The following is a 12,786-nucleotide window of genomic DNA, read 5'->3' as shown; positions in this document are numbered from 1 at the left end:
GGGAGCCTCAGGCTGGGAAACAGTGGATTCAGAGAACAGCCATGGCAGACTCAGGGTTTCCATCTGACGGCCTGACTAGCTAAACATCTGTCTGAAATATTAATAATTGTCAGATGGAAAGGCCTGGGGGCCCAGTGTTGCTCCAGACCATCTGTCTACAGAGTAAACACACTTCAGGGTGGGGAGCCTGCTACGGCAGGTGACATCAGCTTGGAGCAAGAAATGGCAGCAAGGCCCCTGTGGGCCTCTCATGCACAAGAGTGAGGATGTGGTAACTTAACATTTATTGAGAGCCTGTGATGGGTCAGACCCTGAGTTTATATAGTAACATCTACCATATTGATCTGCACAGTGGCCATTTCAAATTTGTAATATATGCCCCATTTACATTGTCAGTTCATATAATCTGAACAGAACCAATCCATATGTCCTAGCTCCACTAAGGGAAGTGTGACCCATATCAGAATCAGACAGGCGGTACCAGGATAACACATGTACTTAGATCAGTTCTGGAGCACTGGTTGGAGCTACTGAAAAAATTATTTTTTCCTCCACTAGCATTAATAAACTGGTAAGAAATCTGGAGGTACTTTGTCCTTCTCAGACACTACAAAAAACACAAATAAACAAACCAAACAAACAAACAAAAAAAGCTGAGCTGGCCATCAATGACAGATTATTGTTTATATGAACACCTGGATACAGCCCAGACTCACTTCCTCCTTTAAAATACATAAACTAATATAACACTAATAAACTAATGCTTTCTTGCTTGAACTGTATAGAGTTTCTGCCTCTTGCAGTCAAGGGCCTTGACTGGGAATAGGGGCTGGTCGAAGGTCAAAGGTATCTGAGGCTTCCCTGGCAGCATCAATGAGCCTGCTGTATTCAGATATGGAGGGTCATTTTCCTCAAAGATGGCCAGCTCACTGATGAGATGCAATTTCTAGGGTTCCTGGATTATCTGGCATGGATGCCTTTCAAGGAAAAGAAATAATACTGAAGTATCTTTCCCTATCTTATTGCCACATAGTCTGGTCCATTTTCCCTGTTTCAAGGATAGCTTGGACACTGTCATTCACCAACCAACAACCTCCAGGTACTTGGGGACACCTGAAACACAGATGCTCAGTGTCCCTGGGACTATCCAAGAGCTTATGGCTGTGGACATGGAGACTTACCAGAACTGTCAGCACGGAGGTCCCCACGGTGATGTTCTCATACAGGCTGACATTGTAGAGAGGCTGGCTGAAGATGGGCCTGTTGTCATTCTCATTGATGAGGGTAATCTTCACCTTGGCATAGCCCACGTGATCAGGTACACTCTCATTGGCAAAGAGCTAGGGGAGCAGAATAGAGCCGCATGAGCTCCCATGCATCTCTGGAATCTTTGATGTCTCCCATAAGATGGTTCTGTGTCTGGTCAGGGTCTAATCCTGAGCATCGACTAGATCCAAGGCCCACGCTAGCTGTGTTCTATGAATCCATCCACAGGACTTTCTTCAGGGAGGGAGGGATGCTGGGTACTGGACTGGCCAGCACGGACCACAGGGACACCAGAGGTAGGTCTGCAAATTTGCCCCTATTCCTGGACTATCCTTGCCTCCCTTGAGGATTTAGCCCTTGCCATCTCTATTGCTTCTCTGGGACAGAACCCTAGGGAGATGAGGAGAGCTGGGAGGTAGGACTTAAAGGGATGTTACTCCACCCTCCCCAGCCTCCCCTTCCACCTCCCCGGGTAGCCCAAGGAGATGCTGAAGGGGGCTTACATCAAAGTCATAGCGGTCCACGGTCTCATAGTCCAGAGGGATTGCCACCCGGATGCGGATGTCTGCTTTCCCTTGGACGGAGGTCGGAGAGATGATGAAGTGGTGGGAGTTGTTGCCCACCAGGTACACTTCAAACATGCTGTTCAGACCCTGGGTAGGAGTGAAAAGAAGGTCAGGGGTTGGAGCCAGAATACAGAAGCAGAGGGTGCTGGAGGGCGAGGCCAATAGCACTGCCTGGCAGTGCATTGGAGGAGGCACGGGCTGGGGAGGGTCTTCCTGTCCCGTCTCTCCGAGTCCTGCCTTTCCCTTGGATAATGCTGGCCAGCTCCATCTCCATCCCCAGCTCCAGGCTTAAGGAGGCTCTTTGGCTCTGTCATCCTGTCACATACTAAGTGTCCCTCTCCATGTCTATTTCATTTCCCACCTCCAGGTTGTTTCTCAACTGTGGGGTGCCAAAGAGGGAGAGGAATTTGCTAACATGAAAACACAAGGGGAGTTCTGGAGAGAGGGCACTATGCTCTGAGGGTAAAAATGGGTTTGCCACCAAGACGGAAGACATGAGTTTGATCCCTAGGACCCACGTAGTAGAAGGAGAGAACTGACTCCTGCAAGTTGTTCTCTGACTGTGCCAGGCCTCCCCATCACAGACTAAATAAATAGAATGTAAAATGCAAAAAGTAGAAGAGCCTAGAGGAGATGAAGGAAGAAGTGGAAAGTGGTGAAAGACAACAAAATGAGGTGTCTAGAGGGGACTGGGACTAGAGAGGACAGGAAGATGTGTCAGGACATGGGAATAACCCAGGAAACTGGGTGACAAAGAGCACTACTGTGTGCCTCACTCCCTGGAGACCCATGCTAAGGCTGCTGCATTAGCAGCTCTAGTCTATTGCTTTAGGGTTCGGGGTTCAGCCTTTCCTTCCGTCTCAGTGTTTTACCCTGGCCATGTTCTCCTTAGAACCTCACACATACTACGCAAGAAGGCTATGGCTCATGGATGTGTGTGCATGCATGTGTGCGTGCACACGCGTGTGCATGTGTGTGCGCGAACACACACACACACATTTGCTTGCTTAGGACCACATGATCTCATGTCTTTTAGCTCAGGGAGTGGACCCAAGGCTGAAAGTGGAGTAGAACCTGCTGACTGAGTCTGGCCTTTCTTGCTTCAAGGGGAACTCCTCTCCATGGGGTGTGCACCCCTCCAGGAGTATCCGTCCAGCCCTGGCTACAGGTGTTCAGTGACCACCAACCGAGATGAGTCTCAGGCCCTTATGTAACCCCTCCATCTAATGCTCCATCCAAGTGGATAGGCCCCTTGTGGTTTAACACAGGGCTGCAGTGTAATCATGGTTTCCCAGGGGACCCGGGAGTTGGGGGGAGCTCCCTTCTGCATGCTCTTCATGGCCTTTCCATGCTGAGCTGACTTGGTCCCTGCTGCCAGGGCAGGAATTCTGAGGAACGGCAGAAGCAGGAGGCCAGGCACCAGCATCCATGGAGTTTTCTACCTACCCACCAGTAGGTGGACATCACACTTGACTAGCAAGATAGGCACTTTTGTCTATTGGTTCTCAGAGCCAGGGGCAGCTGTGCCTGTCCCAAGAATAGGAATTATGACAGGATATAGGTGTCAAACTCCATCAGCCCCTTTGAGTCTATTCTGGGGTCAAGGCAGGTTATAGGGGATACACCACAGCCCCCAGTCCAGAAAAGCTTCCTGGAGACTACTGTATAGATGGTGCTACTTTGAACCTCTTGGGTTGCAGAGTTTTAGGGTCCCTCTGGCAGGATCCATTCCATCATCTGGAGGGGACCAATTAAATGCCTGACAGGACACTAATAGCCAAAGGCAATGGAGTGTGACAGTTCTAAACAGGTGACACCGATGCTCTCTCCCCTGAACCCTGGACTCTTGACCACAGTGTTCACAGGTCTGGGAAGGTGGGGGTGTCTGGGCTGTGTCTGATGGGGCAGAGGAAGGTTCTCTGTGATGCTCCTCCCCCAGCCCTCCCTGCCCTTCAAGGTTCACTTACCAAGTTCTGTCAGTGGGAACAGTCAGTCAAAGAGACGGAGACGAGGAGGAGCCACAGGTGGGAAGGAAGGAAACAGAGAGAAAAGACAGTGAATCACTGGCCAGGGTGAAGGGGAGGGCCGCAAGGGAGCCCGGGATCCTAGCCTGTGGTGCAGGCACAGAACCCTGAGGCCTCAGAGTCCACGGCTGAGGCGGGGGTGCTGGAGGAGAGAGGAAAGAGGGCGGCACATGAGCCTGGGATGACACAGGGAAGGTGAGGCCGCAGGAGGGCAAGCTCCTCCCTGTGCTGTCCCCAGCCCAGGTGACACTAGAGCAAGCTGTGAGGTGAGGTGCCCTGGCCCCACAGTCTGCTTTCAGAGGCCTGGACAGTAACTGCAGAATTCGGCTCTTATTTTCTTAACATTCAGTAGACAGGGGAGGAGGAGGAGGAGGAGGAGGAGGAGGAGGAGAAGGAGGAGGAGGAGGAGGAGGAGAAGGAGGAGGAGGAGGAGGAGAAGGAGGAGGAGGAGGAGGAGGAGGAGGCTGGAAACTTGGGAAATGTTCCGCATTGTCACTCCCCAGAGGCAACCCCTCACCTGTTCTCAGGTCCCAGTCCCAGGAGGTCCCGCTGTGAGGTAGATCCTTAGGCACAGACACTGATGCCTCCGTTTGACACAAACAGAAGCACATTCTCCCTACCTCTTACAACTCCACCTTGGTGATGGGCACTAAGCGCGCCCCTGCTGACAGGGATGGCAGCAGACAGCGCTGTGTCCCTCCTGCCAGGTGTGGCTCTCAGCACTTGGGGAGTGGGAAGAGCAGCCTTGCCCCACCGCCCGCCCATGTGTTTCTGTCTGCATTGTTTCTGTCTGCATCGTGCTGCTTGGTGCAGGTGTTGCTACTGTAGGTGTATGCATGTGTAAGTGAGTGAGTGAGTGAGTGTGTGTGTGTGTGTGCATGCGCATGCACAATTGGTGCTTGGTACAGGTGCTTGCTACTGAAGGTGTGTGCGTGTGTGAGTGTGTGTGTGTATGCACATGTGCGCGAGTATGCACACACGCACACAATTGTGTCTTTGCATGTGAGTGTAGAGCCAAAGATACCTCAGGTATCTTTCCTTGATCACTCTCGATCTTTAGTTTTTTTTTTTTTTTTTTTTTTTTGGTTTTTATGAGACAGGGTTTCTCTGTATTGTTTTGGAGGCTGTCGGTCCAGCCTGGCCTCGAACGCACAAAGATCCGCCTGCCTCTGCCTCCCGAGTGCTGGGATTAAAGGCGTGTGCCACCACCGCCCGGCTCATCTTTAGTTTTTGATAAGGACCATTTATTGAACCTGAAACTTATCAATTGGGCTAGGCTGGCTGGCTTGCTGCATCTCCTGTCCCTGTGCTGAGGTGACAGGTGCATGCCACCCTGCCTAGCTTTCTTTGCATGTGGGTTCTAAAGATTTGAACTCGGGTCCTCATGTCTGCTCAGCAGGCACCTTACTAGGAGAACTACTGCCCCAGTCCTTCCTCAGGTGTCTTAAAGGCTGCGGCGTGTCCCCCACTGCATTCTCAGTCCCCTCTGTGGCCACTCTGGAATGCTGGGAGCCCCTGACATATAATACATATAAGAAGGTCACAGCCTCAGCCCCTTACATCCTTTTCCCGAGGGCGGTGGGGCATGGTGACAGTGAAGACCCTTCAGGGGACATTTGGTTCAGAGAGGTTAGGTGAGCTACTCAGGGTGGCTGTAAGGTGGCTCAGGTTTCGGGCCACCGGCTAAGGGAGTGGGTTTCTGATACAGGATTTCTCCATCGTGGTGCCGGTGTTCGGTAAGGAGCATGTTGGCCCTGTGGTTAGCAATATCATTGCCAGAGGCGACAGGCGTCTTGTTGCTGTGACACAATGCCTGACAGAAACAACTTAAGGGAGGCATACTTCATTTTGGCTCGCAGTTTTAGACGCTTTAGGTCATCATAGCTTGGAGGGTTTCAAGCAGAGCAAGTCACGTTGAGGCCGCCAAGAAACAGAGAGAAAATGCCCAACATAGCTGTTTTTTGTCTATTGTCCTGCCCCATGTTCGTAAGCCACCAGGGTCTCTCGTTTCTCAGGCTAGTCCTCAACTTGCCATATAGCTGAGCATGATCTTGAATTCCTGATCCACCTTCTTTTACCTCCTAAATTCTGAGATTACAAGTATTTAGCATCGGGGATTGAACCCAGGGCTTCATGACAGACAAGCCAAGCACTCTACACAGAACCTCAGTTCTCTTTTGTTCTATTTTTATTCCATCTAGGCCTCTGGGATACGGGACTGGATTGTCCACATTCAGAACCAGTCTCCTCTCCTTGATTAATTCTCTTTGGAGACTATCGAAGGCATGCCCAGGAGTGACTTTGAGGTGGAAGCTGGGGAAATCAAACTCAAGTCCTCATGCTTATCTGGCAGGTACTTCACTAACTTGGCCATCCTTCCAGTCCCTTCTCTGGCCTCTTCATGTCACCTCTGTGTGTCTCACATCTTAAGGTCTGTCCTCTCCTGGATGCACCCCAGGGGCTCAGGCCTGACCCCTCAGGTGTCAGGATCCTGTGGGCTAATGTCCCCAGGCTTCCTAGGATCACCTCTGATCACCCTCATATGCTCAGCAAGTCCATTGCAGTGGACCAGTTCCTGCCAGACCCAAGCTGGGACCTCTCATCTGCTCGGATGGGGGATGAGAGAGAAGCTCACCTTGTTGGCTAAGTTGGTGCAAACCTTTTTAACCACAGCCCTAACCTGGGAGCTTTTTGTCTCAACAGCATCTAACTTTTTGCCCCAACATGTATGACACACACCTGTGTGACATCAGCATTTGTCTAGCCCCTCTGCAAAGGCCATAGAGGACAGCTATTCAAGATACACAGCCATCAAGGAAGGTTTCGAATTCCCAATCTCCGCCCTCAGGTATACGCTAAGCTGACAGATGGGGGAGCACAGCTGTCCCCTTTCCCATGCCACAAGTGGCAAAGAAAGGGCGGTGTCCTCCCTCCCTGGTGAGCTGGGCCTCCTCTTCACACACTTGTCCCTCTATAGGGCGGTCACCCTGCTGTTAGAGGTGGCAGGTGGCATTTCCAAAGCTGTTAAGGGATGAGTTTGTTGGAAAGGGAGATAAAAAGGACATCAAAGGGGAGCCCAGTGTGTGTGTGGAGAGGAGCCTGGGGGTTGCACGGGATTAAATTCTACTCCAGCTGCTTAAGGTGATCAGATTGGTGGGGCTATGGTCCCTAAGGTGAGTGGCAGTCGGCTCCCAAGGCGGGGGAGCCAGCAGCTGCTGGCTGGAGACCTCCCCAAGGCTCAGTTTTATGTATCTTCCAGGAGGGGGGCTGAACACTGAATCATTGATGGCCCCCTGCTGGCTTTCCCCAATTGCTCTTGCTGACTATAGCCTTCCTGCCCCCTGCAGGGGACAGTCCCTTATCAGCCTGCTGCCAGAAGAGACTGCCTGACTCCTAGCCTCACCCCCACCTTCAGCATCTGGAAGGGGAGGGCCACCAGGGGTGGCCAGAGCAGGCCCTGCCCTTCTTGCTGCTAAGCCAGTGGAACGGTTCCATGAGTTGTTGCAGTGGACTCCTGGCCAAGAGCTAGTCTCGGTTCTTCTTGGAGCGGGGTGTGCTATCATGCACTGGGCCCGCCCTCTGCAAATGCCGGTTCCTGGGGAACTGATGTCTGTTGGGTAGTCTCTATCCTTCTTCAGTCCTCTTCCCCATGCCCAGGCCTCCTCCAGGGCCTGAGGTCTGCAGAGCAGTCCCTTGCCAAGCACGCATGTCCCGTTACTGTGACACAGAGGACTCTGCTCTCTGCTGTTGGTTATTGGCAGCGACAGGCCAGTGACCTGGTGATGCAAGGGATGAGACTCGGTCTCCCTGGAATCTTGGCTTTCCCTTTATAGACCCCAATCAAGGCTACTATAATGTTCTCTTTTTTAAAAAAGGAACCTTAAAATTTGGGGAATGGCTGTAGCCCACTTTTACCATAAAAATCTAGATTCAGTTCCGAAACTCTTAAAAACAACTTAGTGCCTAAAGTCAAGCTTTGGTCATGCCCTATGAATAAGCATCCAGACAGGGGCGTTTGTTGAGGAGGAGCTAAAAATTCCAAACCCCCTTCTACCACCTTTGACTTAGACACCAATGGCATGTCCTATTTCTGACCAAGGGTGACAATAAATTCTTCACTTTCAGGGCTCCAACCATTAAATTTCCCTGTCAGTTTCTACCTCCTGTCCTCACCTTATCCATCTGTGAAGGGGGTACAGTGGGGCCTGCCCTCTCTGATATATGAACTGTGTCCTCTTTCCCAAAGCAACTCCTGGGAGTTCTGTGGGCTGGAAAGAGTCGTTTAACTTGTGCTGAGACTCAGGATACTGAACTGGGCTACAGAGAGGGTCCCCGGAGTCAGTGCCACGCTCTTTAGAAATGTTCAGAAGTCAGACCTGCCATGGAGGAGTCCTTCAACCACAAATCCAGTGGGAAGACTATAGCTTAGTGGCAGCCCAAACCGGGGCTGTGGAGATGGCTTAGTGAGTCAAGTGCTTGCTTTGCAAGCATGAGGTCCTGAGTTCGATCTCCAGCACCTGTGTGAAAACACCAGAATGCACCTGTAAGGTCAGCACTTGGGTGTCAGGGACACTGACAGAAGGGTTTCTGGGGCTTGTTGGCCAGCTAGCCCAGCAGATGTGTTAGCTGAAAGCCAATGAGAAATTCTGTCTAAAAGAACAAGGTGAGGAGAAGGTCCCCTGAGGATAACCTCTGGCTTCCACACACATGCCTCTCTACACACACGGATACACATACCCCACAAACAAACAAAACTAAAAAGCCCTAAGGAGTCAGACCTGAGCCCAGACGGACATCCCCTTCTTTAGTTTTGCAGTTTCATACAAACGAGTTTTCTTCCGTGAGACCCGATTTCCTCATCTGCAAAATGGGGGCAGGATGTGACATCCTTGAAGTTGCCTGGACAGAGAGGTTCAGCCAAGAGAGCCATTTCTGTAGTTCTAGTAGGTGTGGGGTGGGAGGGGAGGCACTCCCCAGGAGGACCGTGTTGAGACCTGGGATGGGAGGGGCGGGCAGAGGAGTACCTGCAATGGGATGTGTGTGTAGCGGGTGTAGGGGCCATCCACTCCAACCCTCAGCAGGGACTGCACGGCTCCCTACTCTTGCTTTCTGTTGAGCTCATCCGTGCTATTGAGTGGCAGAAAATCAAAGCTGACAAGATGTGTTCTTTATCACTCCATTGTCCATCCTTCCACTTAATTAATCCCAATCAGACATGGCGAAGTGGCCTTGGCAGGGAGGAGACCCCCCCTCACTGTTTCCCCTAGAGCCAGCTGCTTCTCCCTCCCACCTCTGTGCCTAAAGACCACTAGACTTCTGTCACTGCGTGTCCCAGGCAACCCACTGCACCCAGGAGGGAGTAGAGGATGCCATGGAGGTCACCACCAACTCTGTCTCCAGCTCCCCTTGGGGAGCACAGAGCTAACTGTTTCCCATGGTCAAGAGTTGGGTCCCACTGCCCTTTCCTGAGTTCTAGGTCTGCCCGGTCCCCAACAACGCCGAGTCCCCTTCTCTGCACAGAGACAAGCTACTGCCTTGCTTCTGGCTCTCCTCTTACCCCAAGACCTGCCTTCCTAGTTTGGGTCTCTGAGCAGCCAGGCCTAAAGCTGTGAATGTGTCTTTTCTGGAGTCACCACCATTGCTGGATGATGGGGAAAGATCTCTTTCCTCGTGCCTCAGTTTCCCAGTCTGTAACACGGTACTCTTGCCTTAATGGCTTCTCCTGGGCACTTGATGTCCTCCAGCTGAAGCATTTCCTCCTACCCCATCTCTCTCTCTCTCTCTCTCTCTCTCTCTCTCTCTCTCTCTCTCTCTCTCTCTCTCTCTCTCTCCCATGTCTCTTCACCTACCCTCCCTTCACTTCCTCTCTAAAAGTGTAGACACAGTGTCAACCCCCCCCCCAGCCCAGGCACACATTAAACCTCCAATCTCAAAGGAGAACGGACCTCTGGGAGGTGACTTGTGTGTGTGGGGGTAGAATCTTCCTGGATGGGATGCTAGCTCTTGATGGCATTTAATGAAAGGAACCCCAGAGCCATCCTTGCCATTTCTGTCACATGACAGAAGATGACTATCTACAAACCAGGAAGTGTTTCTTGCCACATAACCTAATTAATCCTCCATCTCCTTGGTCTCAGATCCTCCTGCCTCCACAAGGAGGCAAGTGAGCCCCATTGTCATTCTAGCCCAGATGGACAAGACTCTCCCCTACTTCTGCTCGTCCCCGTTCTGTTCTCCCTGTGCACACTCCCACACCCTGAACTACTCCCGCCGCCCCAGGTTATCCATCGAATTCCACACACGCCTGCACAGATGGGATCAATCCGAGGCTGCCTTGCCTTCAGCTTATCTCTGCTCCAAATGATTGATTTTCCCTCTTTAAGAGTAATTTGCTGGCAAATTCCACGTATTGGAAAGAAGAAGAAGAAGAAAAAAGTCCTGTGAAATCAAATTCAATCCGACTGGCAGCTGGCACTTCATCCCGGATGGGTGTGGCGCTGTGGAGGGTGGCAGGTGCTTGTCACCTGTGCAAGCTCATCTCCCTACACCAGCTCTTGTGGGAGTCATAATGTACTTAACACGGAGGCCAGGGGCAGTGTGTTTGAATTAATAGGTCCCGTATTGTAGCCCATGGCCAAGTGCATTGTGGGAATCTGTCAAAGCCTAGCTACACATCTGACCTTTAGTCTTCAGCCTTGAGGCTTCCTTCTTTCCTCCCTCTCTCCTTCCCTCCCTCCCTCCCTCCTTCCCTCTTATTTCTGAGCGGAGTCCATACTCTTGGGACCCAGGATGGCATAGCTCATATGTGCTCCGGATAGTTCATTCCTGCTACCTCTTTCCCTTTTTCATTCTAATTTGTCTGCCTTAGTTTCCCCATCCTGGCCACAGGCTGCCTGTCAGGCTTGAAGCAGAGATGCCTTTCTGTCGTACGAATACTACATGCTAGCTGCTTTATGACAGTGGTGTCATTTAGTCTAGAAGGCCCCATAGGTGCTGTTGACGCTGGCCCCTCACCTCATCTTAACATGCAATATAATTAACATGCTTGTTCTACCGTTCTGTGGATAATAACACATGTATGGATTCCTGTCTGACCACTCAACTAAAACAATTTTATTACAGACAGAAAAAAATCCAGCCTTGTCCCACTTCTTTGTACCCGCCCCCCACGCACTGTCAACCACCGAGCTCCTCCGCTCTTTGGGAACGCCACGGAATCCCTCAGACTCTGTTATCTGGTACCCAGCTCCTCTCGGGACAATGCCCTTAAATACATCTGATCCTCCCCTTATGCTGCCATCTATATCTTGTGTGTGGGCATGCACATGTGTGTACATGTGTGCCCAGGTGTGCACATGCATGTGAAGACCAGAGGACCACATCAGGTGTCCCCAACTGCTCTCCACTTTAAGTCTTGAAATACAAGCTCAAGTGAACCTGGCTTTAACGAATTCAGCTAGGCTGGCCAGCTAGCAAGTTCTGTCTCTGCTCCCTCAGTGCTGGGATTGAGGACATGCTCCTCCTTGTCAGGGAGGCATACTCCTGCCTCAGAGCTATGCCCTCAGGCTTTCTTCTGCCTACAATATCCTTCCACTAAATGTTTCCACTTAAGAGGTCTCTCTTTCAATGCCACCTTAGTAGAGAGAACTCTCCTAATAGTCCCTTTCCCTAGATCACCCCCAACATAACTCTCTCTCTTTCTTTGGATTTTTCTAGCCCTGGCTGGCCTTGAAGTTGCTAACTTGTAAGCTTTAACAGAGGGTGGCTTTGAACTTGTGACCCTCCTGCTTCCTCCTCTCATACCAGAACTGCTGGTGTGCACCACCACTCCTGCTTTTATGCAGCCCTGGGGATTGAATCCAGGGCTTCTTATGTGCAAGGCAAGCACCCTACCAACAGAGCTACGACCCCAGCCCCAGCTTCTTTTTCTCCAAGTCTTCTTTTTACTACCTGGAATGCTGTTTTTCCTACTTACTCACTTGTTTTGCAATGCTGGGGATTGAACTCAGGGCTTCACGCATCTCTAGCCCATTGGCATCCCAGCACTTAATTTTTTTTTTAAATTTAGAGCCAAGGTCTGGTGGACTTAGACTTCCCACTTCCCTGCCGTGGCCTTCCCAGGAGCTGTCTAGTTCAGGTCTTTAGTGGCCCCACTTTGGGAACTGAAGCTGCCCAAGGGGAGCAGCGATGCCAGGTGTTGAGATGAGCAAAGTGAATGAAAAGGGCAGGAAGGGGAGCATGGGAAAAAGACATTATATTCTAGAGTGAATGGGCCTCAGAGAACAGACACCATGGAGGCATGAACCAGGCAACAGACAGTCTAACGGTAGGGGACAAGGTTTGCAAGCTGCTTCTGATCCCACAGGAACTTTCAGAAGACCGAGTGCTGTCTCGGGGGTGTGACTTTTCAGATAAAACGAGTGTTGCTACTTCCCACTGAGTCCTGCTCAGGTTCGGGTGTGGAGGATCATGGGAAGGATCCGCCTGGGAAACAGATAAAAAGGGAGCAAGTTCACAGGCCCAATGTGAAAGATGAAGGCCTGCCCGCTGCAGTCCAGGGCACTTGGGTGGGTAACAGCAGGGCCCAGGGCCACTCTCTGACACCAGAGCCGCCAGACAGGTTTATCACCTGCCCCCTCTCCCACCAGGCAGGCACCAGTGCAGAGCACATGCTAATTACATTTGCGATGACACTAAGTGAGGAGGTATCTGAGTCACACCGGGCCACCCTCTGATCCTCGGGGAGACTGGAGCTTTGCGAGCTGGGAGGAATCACACGGCGGGGATGCAGGGATGCAGCCAAAGCTAGGAAAATCCCAATAATCACAATCGCAGCAAGAAGAGTCTCCACAAAGGCAACTGGGGAGAAATTAATGGGAAATGCAGACGGGACTGCCCTGCTCCTGTGGCATCCCTTCTAGAGCTGATAG

The 12,786-nt window shown here is 51.4% G+C and overlaps 1 protein-coding gene across 1 annotated transcript in view; it reads right to left on the bottom strand.

Moving 5' to 3' along the window:
• The window catches only part of Cdh23 (cadherin related 23), a 365,574-nt gene that overhangs the window by 153,158 nt on the left and 199,630 nt on the right, over positions 1-12,786 (bottom strand). The window contains 3 exon segments of the mRNA XM_040732605.1: positions 1,182-1,340; positions 1,770-1,919; positions 3,800-3,805. Coding sequence (XP_040588539.1) covers positions 1,182-1,340; positions 1,770-1,919; positions 3,800-3,805 — 315 coding nt within the window.

Source organism: Mesocricetus auratus, unplaced genomic scaffold, assembly GCF_017639785.1.
Source record: "Mesocricetus auratus isolate SY011 unplaced genomic scaffold, BCM_Maur_2.0 Super-Scaffold_100027, whole genome shotgun sequence".
In the NCBI taxonomy this organism is placed as follows: Eukaryota; Metazoa; Chordata; class Mammalia; order Rodentia; family Cricetidae; genus Mesocricetus; species Mesocricetus auratus.
Note: the sequence above shows the minus strand (reverse complement) of the source record. Positions and strands in the feature narration are given on the sequence as shown.